The 27,945-nt window shown below is 38.2% G+C and overlaps 1 protein-coding gene across 1 annotated transcript in view; it reads left to right on the top strand.

Annotated features, from left to right (window-relative positions):
• Window positions 1-457: 457 nt before the first annotated feature.
• SCCPDH (saccharopine dehydrogenase (putative)) overlaps window positions 458-27,945 on the top strand; it is a 38,089-nt gene continuing 10,601 nt past the window's right edge. The window contains exons 1-9 of the mRNA XM_081225120.1: window positions 458-790; window positions 2,699-2,811; window positions 8,378-8,458; window positions 10,604-10,733; window positions 12,831-12,880; window positions 18,808-18,938; window positions 19,596-19,713; window positions 21,729-21,848; window positions 21,938-21,994. Coding sequence (XP_081081246.1) covers window positions 601-790; window positions 2,699-2,811; window positions 8,378-8,458; window positions 10,604-10,733; window positions 12,831-12,880; window positions 18,808-18,938; window positions 19,596-19,713; window positions 21,729-21,848; window positions 21,938-21,994 — 990 coding nt within the window. The 5' untranslated portion in view covers window positions 458-600. The remainder of the gene's footprint in view (window positions 791-2,698; window positions 2,812-8,377; window positions 8,459-10,603; window positions 10,734-12,830; window positions 12,881-18,807; window positions 18,939-19,595; window positions 19,714-21,728; window positions 21,849-21,937; window positions 21,995-27,945) is intronic.

Below are 27,945 nucleotides of genomic sequence, written 5' to 3' on the forward strand. Positions count from 1 at the left end.
AAGGGGGTCCCGGAGGTGACGGGCACCGAGGCGGTGGAGGCGGGGCCTACGACAGAGGGCGGACCCCAGACTCCTTGTCCACCCTCCACCTCCATATGGCTCTGCAGACACCCCCTTGGACAACGTGCTTCGAAAACCAAAAAAAAGGGGCGGTTTCGGCGCGGGAACTGCTCTCAGCCGTCAGAAGGTTTTCGTGAGCTCTCTCTTTGCGAAGCTCCCTACAACCTTCGGGAGAGCGAAAAGATGCGACGCCTGGGGCAGTCAGAACTATGCAGGACCAACAACGGGGCGGAGGATGGGCCGCCGCCTGCTGCCGCCAGCCCCGCAAGCACACAGGTCTCGCGAGCCAAGGCCGCCAGCAGCAGCGCGGCGTACACCCCAGAGGAGGAGGAGGAATAGTGGCGCCGCCGACAAAAGGCGGTGTGGGCGGGGCCTTGGCGCAGCGGCGCGCGCGGGCCTTCGGGAAAGCGGCGCGCAAGCAGCGGAGACCGCAGTGGCCGCGGAGGAGGTGGTTGCTGCGTCGGGTCCTGGGTTCGCTGCTTAAGGCGCAGGCGCCGCGGACTCAGCCCGTCCTGGTCCTTGCATCGCCGTGGGCTCGTAATGGCGACCCAGCAGAGGCCTTTCCACCTGGTGGTGTTCGGCGCCTCTGGCTTTACCGGCCAGTTCGTGACCGAGGAGGTGGCCCGGGAGCAGGTGTCCCCGGAGCGGAGCTCCCGCCTGCCCTGGGCTGTGGCGGGCCGTTCTCGGGAGAAGCTGCAGCGAGTCCTGGAGAGGGCTGCCATGAAGCTGGGTAAAGGGGGCGACTGGGACGGGGCCCCGGGACCCCGGTCTCGGCCCCGCCGCCGCGGCTCTCGTCCCCAAGCCCCCTCCTCCCGGCTGAGGGGTTTCAGTCGCCTGAAATGAGAGGTTCTCTCCCTGGGTGCCCCTCGAGCTCCCCAACCCTGTTAGCGGCCAGGAGGAGGAGCACGGGGCTCCTGATAGCGTCAGAGCTTCGTTCCGTTCCCTAAACAAAAGAGAGAGAGAGAGAGAGACATACCCCCCTTGAATTTCTCCCATAGTTAGGGAATCCCCACTGGCGAAATGGGAACTTTAGTTTTTCCTTTCTCTGCTCCGTCCCCTTCTAGAGCGGGGGAAACCTGGTGGGCCTGGAAGCCTCTTGATGTTTGATCGGGTACAAAAGTAGAGCACTGGTTTCTTCAGGATGGTTTGTGCTCTCCCTTTGCCTTGTGTTTTGGAGATGGGAGAGGAAGCTTAGGAGTTTTACGGAGAACGTTGCTGTGGCTTTACTTTTTAATTTAATTTTTACTTGTAAGCATTCTCCAGCAGTCGCACTCTTCATCCAAAAAAAATTTTTTGGTGTTTTTGTTTCGGCCGTTTACTTACTCTTTCGGCATTCATTCAGCCTGTTTTTATTGAGTGGTCTTTTTAATGTCAGGTGCTAGTCTAAACGCTGGGGATACAGATGTGGCGGAGAGAGAGAGACACACACACACACACACCCCTACCGAGAGAGACGCGCGCGCGCGCACACACACACACCCATGTTCCCCGTGGTGGGAACATCTAATTAGGAGTCAGTCGCCTTTTAACTTTGACTCAGTTTTCCACCCTATTGCCCTGTCATAGCCCTGTTTTTTTTTTGTTTTTTTTTTTTTCTTTGCGGTACGCGGGCCTGCCACTGCTGTGGCCTCTCCCTTGCGGAGCACAGGCTCCGGACGCGCAGGCTCAAGCGGCCATGGCTCACGGGCCCAGCCGCTCCGTGGCGTGTGGGATCCTCCCGGACCGGGGCACGAACCCGTATCCCCTGCATCGGCAGGCGGACTCTCAACCACTGCGCCACCAGGGAAGCCCTCAGAGCCCTGTTTTTGGAACCTGTTTTTGGAACCTGTTTTTGGAACCTGTTTTGTTTGTGGTTGGTACAGAAGATACCATGTAGGCTGGACTCTCCTACAGCTCTCCTGCTGCCACTCCCAAGTACAGAATCTTGACCAAAGAGCTTTTTGGTCTTTTTTTAATTTTCTAAGAGAAATACTTTCACGACTAAAATATATGCTTCCCTTCTTTTCTGTTCAACGAGACTGTACAGTTATAGCCTAGTTGCCTACCATTTGTAGTGCCCAGATGAGGTTATTGCAGGAAATACACCTTGAGCCATGAAACCTGCGTTACTCTATTGATTCAGTTTATTCCAGTTATTTCCTTATTATGAACTTGAGTGTTCTTCCCTAGACTGTTTTGTTTACCTCAGTCCTCTTTTGTTTCATTATGTTGATGTTAACTCCCCTCCTCATAATTTTATCGTATGTAGTTGTTTAATCGTTGATGAGAAACTGCTTTTATAGTATAATCTTATAATTCTTCCTGGAGAGGAGGTCAGGAAAATCGTCTTCTCAGTATCTGAAAACTTGTAAAATTGGCATTTTGCATAGAGTTGTCATTTACACATTCCTTATCTTAGATTTTCTTTTAAAGGTTAGTAATGTGTTTTATTAACTCTTAGTTTTAACTCCATTTTCCTCATAGTCTTTTCCGTATTTTTAATTACCTGGTTAAAAACAGTTTTGTCCTTTGTTTGAGAGGGAGAATTAGCTTTTAGTATGTTTAGTAAATTTGCCGTCAGTGGTTATTATGAAAAGGAGGGCTGGGTGATCTAATACTGTATCGGGATTTGCTTAAAACAATTTATTTCTTATTTTAGGAAGGCCGGCACTGTCATCTGAAGTTGGAATAATAATTTGTGATATCACTAATCCAGCCTCACTTGATGAAATGGCTAAACAGGCAACAGTTGTCCTCAACTGTGTAGGACCAGTAAGTAATCTGCCCTTCTTTGAATCAGAACAAACAATCTATTCATTTCTAGCAGAATCTGGTATTTTATATTCCAGAGAAACATAAGGGCAGAGGACAGAAGAATTGATTCAGGGCCTTAACCCCGTATGGGGAGTTTTTACTTCTCATGAGAAGCAAATGGATATGACCAAAGTCTCCTGAGAGAGAGAGTGACACTAGACTCCAGGAATGTGTGCTGGTTTATTTAGTGGTTACAGCTGTAATTGCCAAACTTTTTTTTGTGCTGCATGCCCCTTAACTAAAGAAGTTTGAGCATGTACCCATAATTTACTTTTTAGTTGTTTTTAAATTACATTCTGTATTACTGTACCAGTACATATGTTAACGCATGTACAAAGAAAGATATTAAAAAAGGATTTGTTCATTTATTCAATAAATGTTTATTGAGTGTTTATTATATGTACACTGAACTAGTCTACGGACATAATGGTAAATAAAACAGAAAACCCCTCATGGAGCTTACAGTCCAGTGGGGAGACAGAAAAATAATGTTATAATAGTAAGTGACAGGTGCTCTGAAGAAAAATAAAACAGGGAAGGGAGATAAAAAGATTGGCACACCAGTCTCTATTAGATGGATGGTCAGGGAAGGTCTCTGTGAGGAACTGAAATTTGCGTAGGAACCTGAATGCAGTGAGGGAGTAAATCCTGTGAGTATTTGAGGAGAGGGTGTTCCAGCAAAGAGCAAATAGAGAGGTCCTGAGATGAGCATGTGCTTGGCCTGACTGAGGGATGTGAGAGAGGCCAGTGTGGTTGGGCGTGAGCAGGGCAGAGAGGTGGGGAGTTAGATTGGAGAGGTACCTAGGAACTAGGTGGTTAGGTCTGCAAGGTCAAGATCAGGGTTTGGGTTTTCTTTTAAATATGAAAGAGCCATTGAATGGTTAAAAGCAAGGGCATGATTTGATTTACGTATTTGAAGTTCTTTGGCTTCTGAGAGGAAAAATAGATGGTAGGGAACTAACAGTGGAATGGGCCAAGCAAGCCAATCACAGGGTAGGAGTGTTAGAGGTGGTGAGAAGTGGTTGAAAGCGGATATTTTGAAAGGAGAACCTCTAGCTGCTGCTCTTGGATTGGATGTGAAAGAGACACTTGTGGTCTGTGTAACAGGGTGAATGTTGGTGACATTTATGGATCTGAGGAAGCTTTCTCAATTGTCAAAACACTTGAAAACTAAACATCTAGAAAATTGCTGATAATTTCATGAAATGAAACCAGAAAGGTTTTTGATTGTCATCAAATGAAATGTATTTCTATTGTTTATTTCAATTTATTTCATTAACTAGTTTAGAATGTCGTCTGTAGTTCGTTTCTTGAATCACTGTCTTATATACATCCTCAGCCAGCTTGTCCCTCCCTCCGAAGTACTCTGGAGAAACCCCAGCCCTGGTTATTCCAGCTTGCTGCTTACTCTACCTGAACATGTGTAACCCAGTCTGGCTGGAGAAAAATGCATCCCGATGCTGACTTGTCCCACTTTAAATGTGTGGTTACAAACCTCACATGCAGCCTCAGTACCTCCAGCAATTCTAATCTATTTTCCTAGGCTATTTTCTGTCCTACTCACTGAAGCAGCAGTTTTATAACTTCTTTTTTCTCATACTTTTAGCATCCCACCCCTTTCTTCCTTCTTCCTCACTCTTACCTCATGATTTTCTTCCTTCCTTCCTTCTTTCTTTTCTCCCTCCCTCCCTGCCTTTCTTTCCTTTTTTTTTTGAACTATGAACATACAGGCTGTCAGAAGAGAATTTATACCACCGGATCTTCCTATCTGCATTGTATCCTGACTCTGCCTTATCTCCTTTTACAGGGAAAAACTACCCCTGCTTCTCATGGACACGGTATTCAAAGACTTTATATTTACAGGTTCACAGTTACACATATTCTTATTCTCATCAAATTTTGCCTCTTGATTGGATTATTTTCTCAACATACAAATATGGGATTATATCTCCCATTTAAAGAAAAACTTCTCTGAATTCTGCATGCTCCTCTAACTACTCCCATTTTTCTGTGCCCCTTTTTAGCAAAACTTGAAAGAGTTTGCCTCAGTTACTGTCTCCACTCCCTCACCTCCTCCTCTATCTAGTCTTGTCAGGCTTTTATCCATACTCCTTAAATGAAACTTCTCTGCCAGCATCCCCATCCTGTCAAATCCAGTCGTCAGTTCTCAGTCCTCATCTTAATCAGACCTCTCAGCATTTGTGACAATTGATCATTTTTTCCTTTCTTCACTTGGTATCTGAATTCTTGCCCTCTCCTAGTTTTCTTTTTCTCTACCACCTTTGTCTCGGTCTCCTCTGTTCGATCTTTTTATCCTCCTGTGAATGCCAGAGGCATCAGAGCTTAAGCCTTGGAAACTCTTTTCTGTTTATATTCCCTGGACCATTTTTTAATATTATTATTATTGTGGTAAAATATACATAACACAGAATTTAACATTTTAACCATTTTTAAGTATACACTTCAATGACATTAAGTACATTCACAATCTTATATAACTGTCACCTCTTTATTTCCAGAACGTTTTCACCATCCCAAACAGAAACTGTAACTGGGCCAGTAGTTTTTAAACTTTGTGAAATCAGTTCAGTAGGTTAAGACTAGGCATTGAAAAGAAAAATCAGATAGACTGAAATAGAAAATAGGGTGAATTACACATAATACAGGTACGTACTGGTTCATGAAGCTTTTGTGTCAGATATATTTGTGTGTGGAGCTACTATGTGAAATGAATTTCTTAGGGTGGGTTGTAGTCAGAAAGAATTGAAAGCCATGGCTTTCGATACCATCTGTTTCCTGATGATGCCTATATTAATTTATTTCCACTGAGGAACTACACCTTAAACTCCAGACTGGTGGATTGAATTACCTTCTGGATGTTTCCAGTTGGATGGTTTATAGGCATCTCTATCTTTTTGCCCCCAAAACATGCTCCTTCCTAAGCTCTACTTGGAAGGTCGTTTTCACTTTGTAATATGGATTATACTCCCAGGGGTAGACTCCAGTTTACCAGTTTTGGTGTCATAATTTGTTTCTTTGAAGGTATTTTTTTTACCCATTTCTCTATTTTGTGAGGGTCTCTTTAGTGAGAGGTAAATGATAGCTGTAAAACTAGTCAAGCATATGTAAACAAATATTATGTCCAAATATACAGAAAATGACTGAATGCTTTTTTTTTTTTTTTTTCCTACGGTACGCGGGCCTCTCACTGTTGTGGCCTCTCTCGTTGCGGAGCACAGGCTCCGGACGCGCAGGCTCAGCGGCCATGGCTCACGGGCCCAGCCACTCCATGGTGTGTGGGATCCTCCCGGACCGGGGCACGAACCCGTGTCCCCTGCATCAGTAGGCGGACTCTCAACCACTGTGCCACCAGGGAAGCCCCCCTGAATGAATACTTTTAAGCATTATTCTTTATTGTCTCCTGTGCTAGGAAGTGGACGGGGAAAAACTGCTGTTGAGAGAAAGATGATGAATCTGATTTTGGATGCGTTGAAACTGAGGTGTCTGCTAGATATTTTTGAATTAAGATAGGAAATGCATACTATATAGTGGAATTATTTTTTTAAGCAAGTGAGGAAGTCAGGGTGAAGAGGAAATAGAGGAGAGAAAAAGAAGCCAAAGTGAAATTTGTTTTGCCCCATGTCCTGTGCTCTTGCGGGTCCTGAAGTTTATAACAGAAGCCACAGATGAGGCAGCCTCATCAGTGAGCAGCTCTGGAGATAGGAGTTGGATGTCATCAGCATACATGTTGTAGTTGAAATCCAGAAAGTTGGTGAGATTTTCCAGGGAAAGTGTCTAGGGAGGTGATTCTCCACCTCTAACGTACGTAAGAGTCACCAGTGAGGCTCATTTAAAATGCAGGTTACTGCAGTCTACCCCAGAAAACTTATTACTGGAGGGAGTTGGTGTGGGACTGAGTAACCAGCATGTTTAACGAGCGACCCAGCTGATTCTGACCCAGGTGAACTACGGGACGACTTGAGGTATTCGGGGGTAAAATAACCAGGAGGCCAAGGAAATTGCTAAGTGAGCTTCAAATGGATATGTGTAAAGATTACCCAAGGTGATCCATTGGGTACAGAAAGTAAATAGAGCTTTGACTTGTACTTATTTTAATTTCAACTTTATGTCCATTTTATTTATGTTTAAAGTGTATATTTTATTAGTATAGTAGTCCATGTATGTCATTTGTAAATAAATTCATACAGTTTAGTAGATGATGGATTTAGAATGTGGACTTGGGTCCTGCTGCCTTGAAAGCCCTTGTTTGTTCCGTTGTACTACATTGCCTCAGAAGTTAAGTGCTTCAGTAATTTTGCACGGTTGATGAATAGCAGAGGATGAAGTAAAACTTAAACACACTTTTCTAGTCCTGTAATTCCAGTGTCATTTGCTGCTTTTAAGAAGGGGGAGGAGGATGTGGAGATGAGGCTGTGGAGTCAGGTAGAGAGGAGCCTAAGTGACCCACTTGAAAAGGTCAATCCCTGTAGTGCCCTGTCTTTTCTTTAAAGTGTCCCTTTACCTGTTTCTTGAAGGCTAGAAGAAGCAGACCATCTCCTTTCTCCATCTTGTGCTGTGAGGAATGAGAGGAGCAGAGTTTATGCTTCCGCTTACCCTTCCCTCACAAAGGGAAAAGTCGTCATGCTTCCTTTGAAATGGGGCTGACTCTGATGTATGAACTCTTATATAAAAGATTTTAGATTTAATTCCTTGAGTTTGAGCAACACATAGTCCGGGAGATCCAAAACCATACGGGCTCAGAATAGCTACTTTGTACAATATTAAACTTATCCCCTCCAAACCTCTTTGTCCTTTCTTTATTTTGCTAATACTGCCATTAGTTGTTGGTCCCCATGTCTAGTAATCAGGAAGTCCAGTCATTTCTGTCTTTTAAGTATATCTCACTCTTAGTATATCCTTCCACTTCCTTAGTTTTGTCCTTCATTTCTTACCTGCCATCAGTTTTGTTTTCCAATACTACAGGCAGAGTGATATATCTGTGTTCTAAACGTTCCACCACTGTCCTGTTTAAAATACTCTAGGAGGGCTCAGCAATGCAGAAAAGATAAAGCTCAATCTTGATAACATGGCACTCAGGGTCGTTCCTGATCTGGCCCAAGTGTTTCTTTCCAGACTCATCTCTTACCATTTCCCTCTCCACTACTCTGTGCTTCAGGTATCCTGAGCATCACCCTATTTTACACTTTTACATATAATTTTTCCTTTATTTGGATTTTCTTTTTCCTGGCAAATCCTTACCGTTCTTCAGAATTCAACTCAAATGAGTCACTTCTTTTATAAAACTTCCGACTTTGTCTTCAGTTAGAGGTAATTCCATCATGCTTTTATTTACACTGTGAGAGTGAGTAAATTGCAGTTACGTTATTTTCTTATTTTTTCATTAGGCTACTTTATTAATATTTGATTTCTTAATAGTGAAGACTGTACTTCCAACACTCAGTGGTATTCCTTCATTTAAGCTTGCTAAGTAAGAGTAAACTGTTGGTTTTCTTTATTCTCCCAGTACCGATTTTATGGAGAACCTGTAGTAAAAGCATGTGTTGAAAATGGAACTAGCTGTATTGACATCTGTGGAGAACCTCAGGTATGTAAAATGGAAAAGAAGGAACAAAATTAACAATACAACTTTCTGTTAAAGTGAAAAATATTTAGCGTAATTTTGCAGACAGATTTTAGAAGGTGATGACTCCGTAGCATTTAGAGATGGTATTTCATTGAAAGCATGAAGGAGAGCATGATGGTAAGGTCTTAGCTTCAGTTTTCTTGAATTTTTCTTCCCTACATCCTGATTTCTTCCATGGCCTTTGTGTATAGGATGTGTTGATTTTTATTGCTGCTGCATGCTGTAAACAGAATTAATTAAAATAAAACTTGCTCAGAGTCATGCAACCATTAAGTAGAAAAACTAGAACTTGCATTGAGGTTTGCCTGAATTAACACTGCAGGAAGTGGAGTGTTAATAAGCACTGAGCTACACTAGCTAATTATAACTGTAACCTCATATGTCCCTATAGTCTCTGCTGAGTACCATCATCAGTGTGCCAGTATATACATACTTAGAGCTTATCAGTTGGTGATGTATATTGGAAAGTGTTAAGAAAGTGTAAATTACCAAGACTGATAAAAGAAGAGGTAGGAAATATGAATGTAAAAGAAACTGATTCCTATCTTATTTAAAAGATTCTAGAGCAAAGAAAATGGTGGAAAGCTTCTAAGTTATCTTATAAAGTACCATGAACGTGGCATCAAAACCTAGTAATGAGCCAGAATATATATAAGTCAAAAATACAAATTTAAATAACCCAATTTAAAATGGGCAGAGGGAAGAAAAGAGGCAAATCACCTGTGCAGAATTCCACATAATTCACATAACTACTGTGCCCTTGAGGAGGGAGAGCTTCACTCCTCCCTCTTTATGTGTGGGCTGCACAGTCACTGCCTTCCAGTGAGTACAGTATGGAAGGGGGGTGGGGAGAAGAACTTTACAGTGGAGACACCAGACAAACGCCGCCTCAGCCAGGTGTTCAGAGTCAACATCACCAGTGAGAAATTATGTTGATAGTATGTACTCTTTTTTGTTTTTTAATGATTTACAATATTGTGTTAGTTTCAGATGTACAGCAAAGTGTTTCAGCTATATATATATATATATATATATATATTTGCAGATCTTTTTCCATTATAGGGTGTTACAAGATACTGAATATAGTTCCCTGTGCTATACAGTAAATCCTTGTTGTTTATTTTATACATAGTGGTGTGTATCTTTTAATCCCATACTCCTAATTTATCAATCTCTCCCTCCCTCCCACTTTGGTAACCATAAGTTTATTTTCTATGTCTGTGAGATAGTATTTACTCTTGATATGACATCAGGAAATGGCACTTTACCCTGTCTTCCTCCCCAAAACCTGTAACTCTAGTGTATTCATGAGAAAATCATGCGAGGGGCATTCTACAAAGTACCTGACCACTACTGTAAAGGTCATCAAAACCCAGGAAAGTCTGAGAAACCATCACAGCCAGTGGAGCCTAAGGAGACATGACAACTAAATGTAGTATGGTATCCTGAATGGGATCCTGGACAGAAGAAGGACATTAGATAAAAACTGAGGAAACCTGAACAAAATAGGGACTTTAGTTAGTAATAATGTATCAATATTGGTTCATTAATTATAATAATAAATGTTAATGTAAAAGATGTAATGATAAGGTTAACTGAGTGTGGAGTACCTAGGAACTCTCTAGTACTCAATCTTTTTCTGTAAATCTAAAACTGTTTTTAAAAAAAACAGGCAAAGAATTTGAACAGAAATTATTCCCTTCTTGCGTTCCCTCCTTTCCTACCACTTTCTACTTACATATGTGCACAGATACATGTCTGTAATGATGTTCATCTGGAAGTTGTGATTCGGGGTAACTTTTTTTTGTTTTCTTTGTATTTTTCTATATTAATTTTTCATAATAGGTATTGCTTTTGCATTTAAAAGTCATTCTAAAAAATGAATTAAGTCAGATCTACATACCTCTCACACCACCTGGAACATATGTTTGCTGAGTATGTTTGCTGAGTAAGTGCCAACTATTTGACACTTAATATTTTACTGCAGAGCCATCTTGGTTAGCATTTTCACAGTTTAATTGCTTTGTTTTTAAAGGTAAATCATTTAATTTTGGTCTAGATGTTTCTCTGTAGCTCTGATTCAGATCTTTTGTCTTGAATCTTTAGTTTCTGGAACTAATGTATTGGAAGTATCATGAGAAAGCTGCAGAAAAAGGGGCTTATATCATTGGAAGCAGTGGCTTTGACTCCATTCCAGCAGATCTGGGAGTAATATATACCAGAAATAAAATGAATGGTAATTATTGATCAAGAAGCAATAATGGAATTTAAAATAGAGGTGTTTCATGTTTGTAATTGTGGTGAACTAAAATCTTCTTGAGAAAAGAAACAGAACTATTAATGGGTAGTATTAAAACACATACTTTGTTTTTAATATAGCTGTACTTGTTAGAAAATGATATTGACACTTGTTTTTTGAGGTATGGATAGTACTATAAGTGTTCTAAAGGAAGGAATTCTCCATTAGAATTTAGTTGTGGTTATAGCTATAAAAAATTTCTGGAAAAAAATTTTTGGTAGGCATTATAAATTCAAACTTGCTTTGTTTAGGAATTAATACATCTTAAAGTATAATTTATACACATACTATAATTGGAAAGTTCTAATTTTTTTTAACGAACAAAGCTAAAAAGTATTGAACAAGGTTTTTGACATCTTTTTTAGCTCATTTATAAAATGGAGACAATAAGAATGGAAAAAAATCACTATTATAGTAAAACAGTGGAATGTTATACATATATAAAAAGTGCCCCTTTATAAAATGACCTGAAGCAAATAAGTCCAGTTCTATATAAACCATTCTAGAGCTTAAAACTATGGAAAGTGTTCCAGTTTATATTAGAAAGGTAACTCTGAAACCAAAGCTCAACAAAGGTAATATGCATGCCCGCCATTTATTGATTTTAGATTTTTAGAAATTGAGGAATAGAATACTTTCTTAACACAGTGAATGTCAGAAAGTAGTAGCCAACATCATACTTAATGATGAAACGCTGGAACCATTCCCAATAAAGAGAAGGGCATGAGTTGAACATCTTTAAAATATTTATTTAGTTTTCAACCCATGGATCTGGTATATTTCCAATTATTAAAAAACTTACTAAAAAAATCTCCATTTACTGAAAAAGTTTAGAGTATTTTTCATGGTGGTCCTACATGTTTCTTATTGAGGTTATTCTTAAATATTTAATAGTTGTTATTTTGAATAGGTCCTTTTTTATTTTTAAGGGAGAAATATTACTTTAAGATTTATTTTAGAACTTTTTTTCAGACACTGAGACCTAGGAGTCAGCATTTAACAAATACCCCAGCTATTTGTTGATTCAGGTGGCTCACATTTCATTACATACTACCTTAAGCGATACATGTTCTTTCTGTGCACAGGGTTAGATCAAAGAGCCATGTATCCAGGCCACTTTCTCTTAACAACTCTCAGAATCCTCTCCAGTGAGTTAGAGTTTAATGATCTATTCTTAGTTTTTGACAGTGTTAGATAAGTGATATTTATGTGGCTTTAGTTCTTTTCTGCTGTAACATCATTGTGGATGGTGTGGTTATTTGTTACCTTGCTCAGTGTCAGCTTTCTAAGGCCCCATGCTTTAATTTTCTCTTGGAATTAAAACTAGGAATACTGTCTCTTAACAAACTGGTATATTTTACCAGATTTTGAGAATTAGCTAGCCCATTATATTTTTCTTTTGTCTTACTGCTCTCGATAAGCTCAAAGATTAATTAAATACTTAACCACTATACATACGTATTAGTCCTCATGGTTAATATAATTGATTTCTCCCCTTTTTTTCTGGCCTTGGTTTTCTACTTTGTTTTTACTCATTATATTTTTATTTCATTTAAATAGCCTTTAAGTATTTAATAAGCCATCACAAAGGCCCATTTTGGTAGGGTTTCTGTATATTCATTGTAAGTCACTACTAATGAGTCTTCTTGAAAGCTCTCATGTTGGAAAATAGAATAATTCCCATAGATGTAGTTTTGAGAACTGATGGCCTTCCAGAATCAGTGAGCTAAATTGTTGCCTTATTGGAAGAGATTTTTTGCAATGTTAGTTTGAATACTAGAAAAGATTTTGTGAGTACCAGCAGTTAATTTATACTAAACTACTATTTTTCTGATAATTTATCTGACTTTAGCTGCTCCTTAAATCTGTTTTCAGTAACCTAATAATACTGTTATAGCACAGATTTTCCTGATTATATCAGCTGTAGGCCTAATAAAAATGTTCCCTAAATGAATAGGAATAGCTTATTATTACTTATCCTGGGTTAATAGATTTTTATTTGATTTTACTTTTACCATTTTTCTTCTCTTTTAGGTACATTGACTGCTGTGGAAAGTTTCCTGACTATACATTCAGGACCTGAGGTTAGTTTTTGTTTGTCATGTGTTTTCTTTGTTAATATTAAAAACATTTTGGAAGTGATACTTGCCTGTTAAAAAGGTTTCGATTAATTAAATTGTATATACAGTTGTAATTTTTAGTGTATGAAAGTCACTGTTTAATTTTGAAAAGTAAAGATTGCTGTGAGTTATTTTGACTTAAAATAGAATTTGTTTAAAACTGCACAGTTCATTATTAGAATGAGTTACCATCATCCTAACACTAAAGATCTATCATTGTTATGTGATGAATGTTGTCAGCCTAGAAAATTATCACCTTAGAGCAAATCAGTGCATTTTTATTATGTGCCTAACTTGGAGTTAGGTGCTCTTGTGGCCATATAAGAAATGTGTAATGTAAATGTAATCTTACTGAATTTATGGTCTATTTGGGAGCATAAGATAGTTGCATTTCTGGGAAAGGACCATGTTTTGTGATAGTAGTTTTACTGCCAGTAGTGTCTAACCCAATTCTCTGTCTATACTTGAGGTATAAGTATAAGTATTTGTTCTCTTTAAAAAATATTCAGTATTTCAAATACTGTGTAATGCAAGTATATATAGTAGTGCAAGATAGTGTGACACATAAATGAACAACATGCAAACCCTTAAAGAGGGAATAATTTAGATGAGCAGGAGACAAAAATTGTTATTAAAGAGGTCAGATGAAATACTATAGGATTCTGAGAATGGGGAGTTACATCTGGGTGGGAGGCCAGAGATCAAGGACTTTTCGGAGAAGCTGGGATATGGAATTTTAAAGGTTGGTGCTGAGGAGATGTGGATAAGGGAGAGGAAATAGTTTAATAAAGATGTAACTGTGGGATGTAGTGGAGCATGTTTAAGTAATGGTTTTATTTGTCTGGATTGTAGGTTCAGATGAATAAACATGAAGAGCTATGTAAAACTTGCTAAAATTTGTGGTTACAGATAATATCCACTAGAGTATCAGAATAAAGGGAAGTAACAGTGGGCCTGAGTAATTTGGGAATGCCTCACAGAAGCCTTATTAAGTTGAACCTTGAAAAGTGAATAGCATTTGGAAGGTGAGAAGCAGCAACCTAGACAAAGGCTCAGAAGTGAGAAAGAAGGACATGCTTGGAGCTCTGGGGAACATGGGTTAGAAAGCCAACCCAACCTGGTTTAAACCAACAAAACAGAAAGGAATTTATTGATCCATGTAACCAAACATCTGCAAGTAAACAGTATGGCTGGATCTGGATGTTCAAATGGTATTATTGGAACTCATTTTTTTCTCTTCCTCTTCCAGTCTCCAGTCTGCATTACTTCTGTGCTCCTCAGTGTAGGCTCTCACAATTGGGGTGGGGGGAAGGTGCTGGCAGCCCCAGGTATGCATTGTCCATAAGGTTCATGATTTCTCAGGAACAGCTAGCAGACTTTGAATATTCAAAGATGGGGAAGATTAGTCAAGTATTGGGTCATTTGGTCATTCTTGAGCCAAACAGTGTGACCTGGGGTAATGGAGTAATTACGTTGCCCAGGCCTGGGTCATGGGCCTCTGGAGAGGGAATCATAGGGCCAAGCCCTTCTCAACAACATGTAACAAACTCCCAATAGGAAAGAGAGTGTTGTAAGCAGAACATAGGGTAGGGGAATTAAGAATTCCCTGCAGGAAATTAGTGCAGGACTGACAAAAAAACAGATGTCCACTACAGGGAGATAGTGAGAAAACAGAGCTAGAAAAGAGGCTTCTTTCGAAAGAGGAGCAGGAGATGATCTGTAACAGAAGATGATAATAGTGTCTACTTCATATGTTTGCTATGAGGATTAAATTAGTCAATGAATATAAATCAGAACAGTGGTTGGCACTTTACAATCACTCAATAAATGTTATTAAGTCCTATTATTATAAGGACTCAAAGTTGGGCCTTAATCAGGACGAGACATTTGAAAACATCGAAATCAATGCAGCTCCTTCTCATTCCCCTTAAAGCAAAATACAGAGCCTTAATTTCACAGGGATGGACAGAGGTAGCTCCCTTGATTCTATGCATCCTTGGCACAGGATTGTTTTCCTTCTACTCCTTATCCTACTTTTCCCCTTAAGCTTTGTTACTTTACATAAAAAATTGAATCTTAGACTATGTATTAGACCATAAAGCAAGACTCAAAAGAATTTCAGAGAGTTGGAATCATATACTCAAGGACAGTGCTGTCCAGTAAATCTTCCCTCAGTCATGAAGGTGTTCCATATATGCTATATAATGGCTTCCAGACCAGATAGTGCAGCTCCAGAGCAGGGTCAGCCCATGGCCTACTTTTATATGGCTGCAAGCTAAGAATAATTTTAACATATTTAAAGAGCTATAATAATAAAAAAAAAATACGCAGCAGAGACCAGATGTGGCCTGCACAGCCTAAAATATTTAGTTTGACCTTTTACAGAAATAGTTTGCCAACCCCCGTTCTAGAGTATGTTTTAGACTATAATGAAATTATATTAGAAATCAGTGAAGAGGTAATAAGAATTCAATGTCTTCACTTCTTATAGGTTGTTAGGATTTTCTGTATACTCTTAAGTCCATTTTGGTAGTTTGTGTCTGCAGTAGTTTCTTAGGACTCCCGTAATAAAGTACCACAAACTGGGTTGCTTAAACAAGGGAAACATTGTTCTCACAGTTCTGGAGGCTAGAAGTCCATGATTAAGATGTTGGCAGGGTTGGTTTCTTCTGAGGGCAGTGAGGGAGAATCTGTGCCATGTTTCTCTCCTAGCTTCTGGTGGTTTGCTTGCAATCTTTGGTGTTCCTTTGTTGTAGATGCATCACTCAGACCTCTCTTTCATCTTCATATGTGTGTGTGTCCAAATTTCTCCTTTTTATAAGGACATCAGTGGTTTGGGGTTGGGGGCCCACTTCCTCCAATATGTATGAACTCAACTTAACTAGTCACATCTACAACAACCCTGCTTACAATGTAAATAAGGTTACATTCTGAAGTACCGGGGGTTAGGCCTTCTACATATAAATTTGGGGCGGGTACAAAATTTAATCCATAACAGTGTCTTTCTAGGAATTTGTCCATTTCATCTAGGTTGTTTAATTTGTTGGCATACAGTGTTCATAGTATTCCCTTATACTCTTTTTTATTTCTGTAAGGTTGGTAATGCCCCTTCTTTCATTCCTGATTTTAGTAATTTGAGTTCTCTCTCTCTTTCTTTTTCTTTCTCTCTCTCTGTCAGTCTAGCTAAAGGTTTTTCAATTTGGTTGATTTCTTCAAAGAACCACCTTTTGGTTTCATTGATTTTCTCTATTGTTTTTCTATTCTCTGTTTCATTTATTTCCACTCTCGTCTTTATTGGTGCTGGATATAACAGTAATATAAAAACCAGTTGCATTTCTGTATACCAGCCACAGTTAGAAAATGAATTTTTAAAAAAGAGACCATTTATAGTAGCATTAAAAAATCAAGTACTTAAGAATAAGGGATATAAAATGTACAAGATTTCTGTGAAGAAAACTATAAAATGTTATTGAGTGACCTTAAGGAAGACAAATAAATGGAAGAATCCACCATATTCATGGATTGGAAGCCTTGATTTTGTTAAAATGTCAGTTTTCCTTAAATTAATTTATAATCCCATATAATTCCAATCAAAATCGCAAACAGGTTTTTTTTTGCTTGCTTGTTTTGTTTTAGTGTGCAATTTGACAAACTAATTCTAAAATGTACATGGAAATGCAGAGGGCCAAGAATAGCCAACACTTTCTTAAAGGAGAGTAAGGTAGAAGGATACTCTTGAATATCAAGACATTATTAAGTCAGAGTGTTACATTGGCAGGGAGATATCGATAGGCCAGCAGATTAGGATAAAGAACTCAGAGTAGTTTGTGCATATATGAGCACTTGATTTACGGTAAAGGGTCTTTTTCAGGAGACGATGGGTATGGGGAAACAATGAAATTGGACTCATACTTCGCACTGTGTACAAAAATCAAGTTTAGGTGGGTTATAGACCTAAATGCATAAGGCAAAACAGTAAGCTTTTAGAAGATGACATATTTCATGGCCTCAAGGTCAGGAATGGCTTCTTTTTTCCAGAAATATATTTTATTTTGTTAATTTATTTTTATTGAGGTATAATTGACATATAACATTGTACTATTCAGGTGTACAACAGAATAATTCAATATTTGTTTATATTACAAAGTGATCACCACTAGTTAGCATCCATCACCATTCTTAAGTTTTTTTTCTTGTGATGCGAACCTGTATTTATTTTTTTTGAACTATCTTTTCTTTATTTGGAATCTGATTATCAGCAGCTCTTTATATGTTTATTTTTTAAGCATATAAACAGTTTTAAAAAATTTATTTATTTATTTATTTATCTTTGGCTGTGTTGGGTCTTTGTTGCTGCATGCGGGCTTTCTCTAGTTGTGTCGAGCGGGGGCTACTCTTCGTTGCAGTGTGTGGGCTTCTCATTGCGGTGGCTTCTTCTGTTGACGAGCATGGGCTCTAGGTGCATGGCTTCAGTAGTGTGGCTCACGGGCTCAGTAGTTGTGGCTCACGGGCTCTAGAGCACAGGCTCAGTAGTTTTGGTGCACAGGCTTAAGTTGCTCCGCGGCATGTGGAATCTTCCTAGACCAGGGATTGAATCCGTGTCCCCTGCATTGACAGGCAGATTCTTAATCACTGCACTACCAGGGAAGTCCTAAGAACTTTAAAAATCATCTTTCCTGGCAAATTTCTAATTTTCTATATAATATAAACTATAGTCACCATGTTGTACAGGGAATGACTGCTTGAAAAAGACACGGAAGGCATTAAATATAAAAAAAAGTGGAATGCATTTAAAATTTTAAATTGAATATGTCTTTTTATATCACAAGACACCATTAAGAAAATGGAAGGTCAACAGCAGAGTAGGAGGTCCTTCTAACACATGATGAATCCTAACATCACAATTTTGAGCAAAAGAAGCCAAACTCAAGGAATATACATTGTATGGTTCCATTTCTGTAAAATTTAGAAACGGGCAAAACTCACTGCACCGTTTAGAAATGAATACTTAGGTGGTAAAACTCTTAAAAAAGCAAGGAGTTTTCTTGATTACCACAAAGGCAGGACAGAAGGAGGGCCTTCTGGGTTTACATAGATGTTAGCTTCATAATTATATTAAATTATACTTTTGTGTCTTGTGCACTTTTCTTTCTATTTTTCAACAAATAAAAGGTTTTTAAAATGGAATGTAGTTTTTGCCTTTTTGATGGCTTATTTGTCTGAGAAGATACTCTTAACGTTTTTTAAAAAACTATTTTCTCCTGATTTTTGGAAATCTTTGCAAGTAGGTCAAATTGGCTAGGTGCAGATTGAGGATAGTTTCACAAATCAAACTCTTAAGACTTTTAGCTCTAATTTAGTTTTAACAAACAGAAGAAATTAATCTGTACTGAAATAGAAATTAGGTTGGTGTCTCTTTACCTTTCAGTTTCATCAAAGCTGTTATATGAAAACCTGAATCTTCTGATGGTTTTAGTGTTTCTTTTTTTTCTGCTTAAAGCAATCAGTGATAAATAGTTGAGTGAAAATGATGAAATGAGACTTATTAAAAAGAGCATAAATAATGGCAGGAGGAAAGAAGAAAGGGCATATGTTCGTAAATATATAACATATAGAGTGTAAATAGTGAATGTGATCAAACTAATGAGTTTTACTGCTGCCTAGCCAGTTATAAAAATTTATCACAAGATTATTAAATAAGGGATTATGCCTTGCTCAAATAGAGGTGAAATGTTCTTTGTATCAATTATAAATTACTTGGTTTTACATTCTAATAATTATCCCTTAAGACATGTTTCTTCTAATATTTTAATTTTATTGGAGTATAGTTAATTTACAATATTGTGTCAGTTCTAAGACAAGTTGCTTTAACTCTTGAATTATTTTGTTAGGGGTCATGCATTCATGATGGTACCTGGAAGTCAGCAGTTTATGGTTTTGGAGATCAGAGTAATTTGAAAAAACTACGAAATGAGTCCAATTTGAAGCCTGTCCCAATTGTTGGTCCAAAATTGAAAAGAAGGTATATTATCTCAAAATCTATTCTTCAGTTTATCTAACCATATTGTTGTTTATCTGACTGTTAATAACATATGCTACTAAGAAAAGCCTGGAGACTTTTATAGTAAGTTCAGGATTGTTTTCAAAGATAAATAAAATATAATTAATATGTTACCCTAAGTTTAATTACTTCATATATAATAATACATTTGGACTCTGAGAAAATTCTGGAAAAAGTCAGTTTTATGACTTCACTATCAATATCAAAATTAAACATCAATTAAATTTCATGCAGTAAAAATGTGATGATCTTATGTATATTAATCAACCTATTAATAGTATTTATATGTGAGAACTCTAAACTCAGAGTTTGTTGAAATGAGTGTTCTTTCTATCATTATCTAGGGAAATTGATGGGGTATAAAACATGGTTAAACTATATGTGTTAAGTGCCCACGGTGTGAAGAATACTACATTATTCCAACTTGTCACTTGTTTGGGTGCAGGTGTAGAGAACAAAGGACAAATACTGAAGTAAATTTTAATTAAGAGCAGATCTGCCATCTTTATTGTTATTATTAATTGCCTCAAGAAGAGTTAAGGTTTTTATTCAGAAATTTACCAGTTAAAGTTGTGGTCACTGTAAATGGAGAAGATGCAACATACTTCTGTCTTGCAGGTGGCCAATTTCTTACTGCAGAGAACTCAACAGTTATTCCATTCCTTTCTTGGGAGCGGATGTATCTGTTGTGAAGCGGACTCAGCGTTACTTGCACGAAAATTTAGAGCAATCACCTGTAAGTGTATATGATTTATTTTTTACTAAAGAGTATTCTATGTTTGTTTCAGTTCCCCTATCATTTTAATGTAGGATTTTTATGTTTATAAAGAAAAAAAAGAAAGAGCTAAAATAGTGCATGTTTCAGTTTCTGGAAGCATAAAGAATTAGTAGTGTAGAACATTTTGCATTTTATGGGGGTGGTAATAGCCTTCTCCCATAATTCAAATCTGACCTTCTGAATACCTTTTTAATGTAACACAATAGCAGCAAGTTCAATATAGGAAATCCTGGTATTGTAAACACCCAACAGTCCTGTTGAGAGTTTCAGCTGCTAGGATACTCTTTCTGTTGCTTATACAGGTGTCTAGGTTCTTCTCTCTTATCTCCTTGCTACCTCTAGAGAACTATCCTACTCCATTTGGTGAGGGAAGTAATTATTCCCACTGCTGAGACTTGAAGAGGAAACTATTTCAAGTTTAAAAAAAAAATGTATTTTCTTATAGAAGAGATTGTAAGTGGAGTCTACACTCTATAATGTATAATTGTTAAACTCAGGTATATTGTTATGGACTTTTTCTATATAGATTATGTGGACTTGTGTGTTCAAGTAGGGGGAGCTAATTACCTTTTGCAACAGTTTTTTTTTTTAACATCTTTATTGGAGTATAATTGCTTTACCATGGTGTGTTAGTTTCTGCTGTATAACAAAGTGAATCAGCTACACATATTCATATATCCCCATATCTCCTCCCTCTTGCTTTTCCCTCCCACCCTCCCTATCCCACCCTTCTAGGTGGACACAAAGCACCGAGCTGATCTCCCTGTGCTATGCGGCTGCTTCCTACTAGCTATCTGTTTTACATTTGGTAGTGTGTATAGCTCCATGCCACTCTCTCACTTTGCCTCAGCTTACCCTTCCCCCTCCCCGTGTCCTCATGTCCATTCTCTACGTCTGCGTCTTTATTCCTGTCCTGCCCCTAGGTTCTTCAGAACCCCCCCCTTTTTTTTTTTTGGATTCCATATATATGTGTTAGCATACAGTATTTTTTTTCTCTTTCTGACTTACTTCATTCTGTATGACAGACTCTAGGTCCATCCACCTCACTACAAATAACTAAATTTCGTTTCTTTTTATGGCTGAGTAATATTCCATTGTATATATGTGCCACATTTTCTTTATCCATTCATCTGTTGATGGACATTTTGGTTGATTCCATGTCCTGGCTATTGTAAATAGAGCTGCAATGAACATTGTGGTACATGACTACTTTTGAATTATGGTTTTCTCAGGGTATATGCCCAGTTGGGTCATATGGTAGTTCTATTTTTAGTTTTTTAAGGGACCTCCATACTGTTCTCTATAGTGGCTGTATCAATTTACATTCCCACCAACAGTGCAAGAGGGTTCTCTTTTCTCCACACCCTCTCCAGCATTTATTGTTTGTAGATTTTTTTTTTTTTTTTTTTTTTGCTGTATGCGGGCCTCTCACTGTTGTGGCCTCTCCTGTTGCAGAGCACACGCTCCGGACGCGCAGGCTCAGCGGCCATGGCTCACGGGCCTAGCCGCTCTGCGGCATGTGGGATCTTCCCGGACCGGGGCACGAACCCGTGTCCCCTGCATCGGCAGGTGGACTCTCAACCACTGCGCCACCAGGGAAGCCCATGTTTGTAGATTTTTTGATGATGGCCATTCTGACCGGTGTGAGGTGATACCTCATTGTAGTTTTGATTTGCATTTCTCTAATGATTAGTGATGTTGAGCATCCTTTCATGTGTTTGTTGGCAGTCTGTATATCTTCTTTGGAAAATGTCTATTTAGGCCTTCTGCCCATTTTAATAATTTCTTTTTAAAAATGTCCTCCCAGTGTCTGATTTCTGGACAAGCTTTTGGAACATAACACATTCATAAAATGGAAACTGCTTTTGTTCAATATTTATGGCTATAGAGTAAGTTATTAGTAGCTATCGTGCTTGTATTACCTGGTCTAAGAAAGTAGGGAGTAATATCCTGACTTTATGTTCTTCATCTAGGTTCAGTATGCTGCTTATGTAACTGTGGGAGGTGTCACCTCTGTTCTTAAGCTGATGTTTGCTGGACTTTTCTTTTTATTCTTTGTGAAGTTTGGCATTGGAAGGCAACTCCTCATAAAAGTAAGTAATATTTCTATGAAATTAGACCTTTAGAAGTATTTTCCATGAATTTTTGAAAATATCACTAAAGGTTTTTTTATTTCCTTTAGTTCCCATGGCTCTTCTCCTTTGGTCATTTTTCAAAACAAGGTCCAACACAAAAACAGGTAACCCTTTCCTTTGTATCCAGGTCTCTAAAATAATACTTTTCTTTATTTCATTTTTACTTTTCTTCAGTATAGTGAAAATAACAGCTAAGACCTGATGAAGCACTTACTGTGTTTCACACACTCTTTTATGTTCTTTACATAAATTAGATTACTCAGTCTTTTTGAACACTCCTTGAGGTGTTATCTCCATTTTACAAAGGAAAATGAGGAAAATGAGTCACAGAGAGGCTAAGAAATTTGCCAAAGTCCTATAGTGAGTAAATGGCCAAGTTAGGATGAGAACCCAGCTATCTGGCTCCAGAAATTATATTTTACTTCATAGAGGTTTCAAATATTTTCACGCTTCAATTTTTCTCCTTCATTATCTCCTCCTTTTTTACGTCCTCTCTCCCCCTCCCCCAAGCTTCCCTTCCCTTTCCTCTTTCACACACCCTGGATCCCCATGGTAGATAAGTTGAATTACCATCTGTCTGGTATCCTCAATATAACTGCTTCAGGCACTTCAGATTTCATGTATAAAATTTAAACTTCTTTCCACCGAACCCTCTTCTTCCTTCTGTATTTCCCATCTCAGTTGGTGGCACTGTCATCTGCCCAGTCCTGAACGTAGGCATCATTCTAGATTTTTCTCCAAATCCATCACAACTACCTTAGTTCAGGCTCTTATCCCTCTTCCCTTCTCTTCTCTCTCTCTCTCTTCCTTCTAATTGTGGTAAAATACACATGACATAAAATTCCCCATCTTAACCATTTTTAAGTGTTCAGTGGTATCAAGTACTTTCATATTATTATACAACCATCACCACCATCCATTTCCAGAATCGTTTATCTTGCAAAACTGAAACTCTATACCCATTAAAAAATAACTCTCCTTTCCCCTTTTTCCCCAGTTCCTGGCAAACACAGTTCTACTTTGTGTCTATGAGTTTGACCACACTAGAACATAATGAGTGGAATCATGCAGAATTTGTCCTTCTGTGATCAGCTTATTTTACATAGGATAATGTCCTCAGAGTTCATCCATGTTGTAGCATGTGTCAGAATTTCCTTTCTTTTGAGGCCAAATAATATTCCATTGTATATAGGGTTGTTTCTCAGTATCTTCAGAGGATTGGTTCCAGGATGCCCCACAGGTACCAAAATCCATGATGCTCAAGTCCCTTATATAAAATAGCATAGTATTTGCATATAACTTATAGACATTGTCCTGTATTCTTTAAATCATCTATAGATTACTTTATAATACATATGTAAATACTGTGTAAATAATTGTAAATGGTTTGTTAATAGTTGGTGGCATGAGACAAATTCAAGTTTTGCTCTTTGGAAATTTCTGGAAGTTTTTTCCCAAATAATTTGGATTTGACATTGGATGAGTCTGTGGACACAGAAATCATGAATATGGAGGGCTGATTGTATATCCCATATTTTGCTTATCCATTCATCTGTCCATAGACACTTGGGTTACTTCTATTTTTGTCTATTTTGAATAATGCCTTTATGAAATTGGGTGTGCAGATATCTCTTCAAGACACTTCTTTCAGTTCTTTTGGGTATATTCCCAGAAATTCAATTGTTGGATCCTGTGGTAATTCTATTTTTAAATTTTTTAGGAACCAACAAACTATTTTCCACTGTAGCTGCACCATTTTACATTCCCACCAACTGTGCACAAAGGTTCCAATTTCTCCACATCCTTACCAACACTTGGCTATTTCCTTTTTTTTTTTAATAGTAGCCATCCTAATAGTTGTGAGGTGATCTCTCATTATGGTTTTGATTTGCAGTTCCCTAAATGATTAGTGATGTTGAACTTCTTTCCATGTGCTGCTTATTGGCTTATTTGTATATCTTCTTTAGAGAAATGTCTATTCATGTTGTTTGCCCATTTTTGTACTGTATTGTTGAGTTCGAGGGGCTCTGTATATATTCTGTATGTTGATCTCTTATCAGATATGTGATTTGCAAATATTTTCTCCCAGTCTGTGGGGTTGTCTTTTCACTCTGTTAATAGTGCAGGCCCTTATCTTTCAGCTGAACTATTCATAGCCTTCCTATGATTCCTTTCTAATTCATCTTCCCACTGCTGTATAAGAAATCTATGATGCAAATCTGACCCTGTTCCCAAGGATGGTTCGACATATGCAAATCAATCGGTGTGATACACCACATTAACAAAAGAGAAGACAAAAATCATAGGATGATCTCAATAGATGTAGAAAAAGCATTTGATAAAATTCAACATCCATTCATGATAAAATCTCTCACCAAAGTGGGTATAGAGGGAACATATCTCAACATAATAAAAGCCATTTACCACAAACACATAGGCAACATAAAACTAAACAGTGGGTCTTCCCTGGAGGCGCAGTGGTTTAGAGTCCACCTGCCGGTGCAGGGGACACGGGTTCGTGCCCCGGTCTGGGGGGATCCCACATGCCGCGGAGCGGCTAGGCCTGTGAGCCATGGCCGCTGAGCCTGTGCGTCCGGAGCCTGTGCTTCGCAATGGGAGAGGCCACAACAGTGAGAGGCCCGCGTACCACACAAAAAAAACAAAACAAAAAACTAAACAGTGAAAAGCTGAAAGCCTTCCCACTAAATTCAGGAACAAGACAGATGATGCCCACTTTCATCACTTCTGTTCAATATTGTATTGGAAGTCCTAGCCACTGCAGTCAGACAAGAAAAAGAAATAAAAGATATCCAAATTGGAAGGGAAGAGGTAAAATTGCAGATGACATGATACCCTATATAGGGAACCCTAAAGACTGCACACAAAAACTATTGGAACTAATAAATGAATTCAGCAAGGTAACAGGATACAAGATTAATATACAGAAATCTGTTGCAGTCCATTACACTAACAATGAAATATCAGAAAGAAAAAGTAAAAAAAAAAATCTTGTTTAAAATCTCATCAAAAAAAAAACTAGGAATAAACTTAACCAAAGTGGTGAAAGACCTATATGATGAAAACTGTAAAACATTGATAAAGGAAATTGAAGATGATTCAAAGAAATGGAAAGCTAGCCCATGCTCTTGGACTGGAAGAAGTAATATTGTTAAAATGGCCATACTATCCAAAGAAATCTACAGATTTAATGTCATACCTATCAAATTACCCATGACATTTTTAACAGAACTGGAACGAATAATCCTAAAATTAATATGGAACCACAAAAGACGCAGAACTGCCAAAGCAATCCTGAGGAAAAAGAACAAAGCTGGAGGCATAACCCTTCTAGACTTCAGACAATACTACAAAGCTATCATAATCAAAACAGCGTGGTATTGGCACAAAAACAGACAGTTAGGTCAATGGAACAGAATAGAGAGCCCAGAAGTAAAACCACACACCTATAGGCAATTAATCTTTGACAAAAGAGGCAAGAATATACAATGGAGAAAAGACAGTCTCTTCAGCAGGTGGTATTGGGAAAGCTGGACAACTTCATGTGTCAATGGAATCAGAACACTCCCTCACACCATATACACAAATAAACTCAAAATGGTTTAAAGACCTAAATGTAAGACACGATACCATAAAACTTCTACAGGAAAACCTGGGCAAAACATTCTTGGACATAAATCATAGCAATATTTTCTTAGATCTGTATTCCAAGGCAAAAGAAATAAAAGCAAAAGTAAACAAATGGGACCTAATTAAACTTAAAACTTTATGCACAGCAAAACAAACCATCAGCAAAATGAAAAGACAACCTATGGACTGGGAGAAAACATTTGCAAACAATGCAGCCAAATGGGTTAATGTCCAAAATATACAAACAGTTCATACAACTCAATATTTTTAAAAATCCAATTAAAAAATGGTCAGAAGATCTAAATAGACATTTCTCCAAAGAAGACATGCATGTGGCCAAGAAGCACATGAAAAGATGCTCAACATCACTAATTATTAGAGAAATGACAAAACCACAATGAGGTATCACCTCACACCAGTCAGAATGGCCATCATCAAAAAGTCTACAAATAATAAATGCTGGAGAAGGTGTGGAGGAAAGAGAAGCCTTCTACACTGCTGGTGGGAATGTAAATTGGTACAGCCACTATGGAAAACAGTATGGAGATTCCTTAAAAAACTAAAAATAGAGCTACCATATGATCCAGCAATCCCACTCCTGGGCATATATCCAGAAAAGAGGAAAACTCTAATTCAGAAAGATAAATGCACCCCAGTGTTCATAGCAGCACTATTTACAATAGCCAAGACATGGAAACAACCCAAGTGCCCGTCAACAGACAATTGGTTTGAGGAGATGTTGTGTATATTACTCAGACATAAAAAAAGAATGAAATATTGCCGTTTGCATCAACGTGGATGGACCTAGAGAATACCGTACTAAGTGAAGTAAGTCAGCCAGAGAAAGACAAATATTATATGATATCACTTATATGTGGAGTCTAAAAATTGATACAAATGAATCTATATACAAAACAGAAACAGACTCAGAGATAGAGGACAAATTTATGGTTACCAAAGGGGAAAGGGTGAATAAATTAGGAGAAGGGGATTAACAGCTACAAACGACTATACATAAAATAGATAAGCAACATGGATTTACTGTATAACACAAGGAACTATGTTCAATATCTTGTAATAACCTATAATGGAAAATAATGTGAAAAAAAATATATATATATATACATGTATAACTAAATCACTTTTCTGTACACCTGAAACTAACAATACTGTAAATCAACTACAATAAACAATAAAATCTGACCCTGTTATCACCTTTAAAATACTTCCCTGGCTTGTTGCTTTGGCAATGACTCTTACAGCTGGGACTTTATATATCAGAATCACCCAGGGAGGTTTTTTCAAATACATGTTTTGACCCTGGCATCTGGACATTCTGATTCAGTAGGTGTGGAGTGGGGCCTTGAAGGATAGGTCAGTGGTTCTCAGCTTTGGGAGAGAGCCCAAAACAGATGACCAGAGATGCGGGTTTGATTGGTGTGGAATGTGGCCTGGGCACTGAGCTTTTTGAAAATTCTCCAGTAATGTTAATGCACTGCCAAGGTTGTGAATCACTGATGTGGAGGTAGGAAGGTTCTTGGTGAGGTTTGGGTTATTTTGGTTCACACTCCTAGAGCACCAATGACTGAAGTCCATCTCTGCAGATGTGAAGCCCTTCATGAGCTAGACCTGGATAGCAGATAGGCTTTTTTTTTTTTATGCCAACTCTGATTAATTGGTAGTAGCATCCTAGAGACTGTTGAAAATTGTCTCATACTGAATATGTCAAGCCTGAGAGAGTTACGATCAGATAGCATGTGTGCCTCAGGCAGGGGAGGAGACAAGTACAGCCTGTGTGTATGACTTTCTTCACACCACTGACACGTTAATGCCACCCTGTTCCTCTTCAGTTTTATGTTCTAGCCATGTTAGACTGCGATCCATCATGCTACTGCATCCCTTCTCGACTTTTTCTCCTGAAAGGGGTTCTTGAGTTAAAAATTAGGAACCACTGGTGTAGGAGCAGTGCAAGTGTGAAAAGAAGGAAGAGCTTACAATGGTCCTGATTCCAGTGCTGAAACTTACTAATCATTATATGGGTTCTTAACACTGTTTAGATTTATCACGGCCAGAAGAATTGGTTACTCACTGTAACTAATTCACAAGAGCCTGAGGTATATAAACCACAATGCAATTAATTAACTTAGCCAGAAATATATCTATTAGGTAGGTAAGATAATTTCAGGACAAGGCATTGTCCTGCTTACTTATTCTCTCCATTTAAGCAAATTACAGAATACAATTCACTTTTTTTTTTTTTTTGGTGGAATCAGTCTTCACAAGAGATGGACTACAGTTCAGGTAGCCTGGAAAAGTTATCCTCTCCCTTAGACATGTTTGGACAGAAAAAATCAATAACTTCTCTCCCTTTTTGTTTCCTCTTTTCCTTTCTTCTCTACTTGCCAAC

The sequence above is a fragment of the Mesoplodon bidens genome, assembly GCF_964165515.1.
Source record: "Mesoplodon bidens genome assembly, chromosome: 2".
Lineage (NCBI taxonomy): Eukaryota > Metazoa > Chordata > Mammalia > Artiodactyla > Ziphiidae > Mesoplodon > Mesoplodon bidens.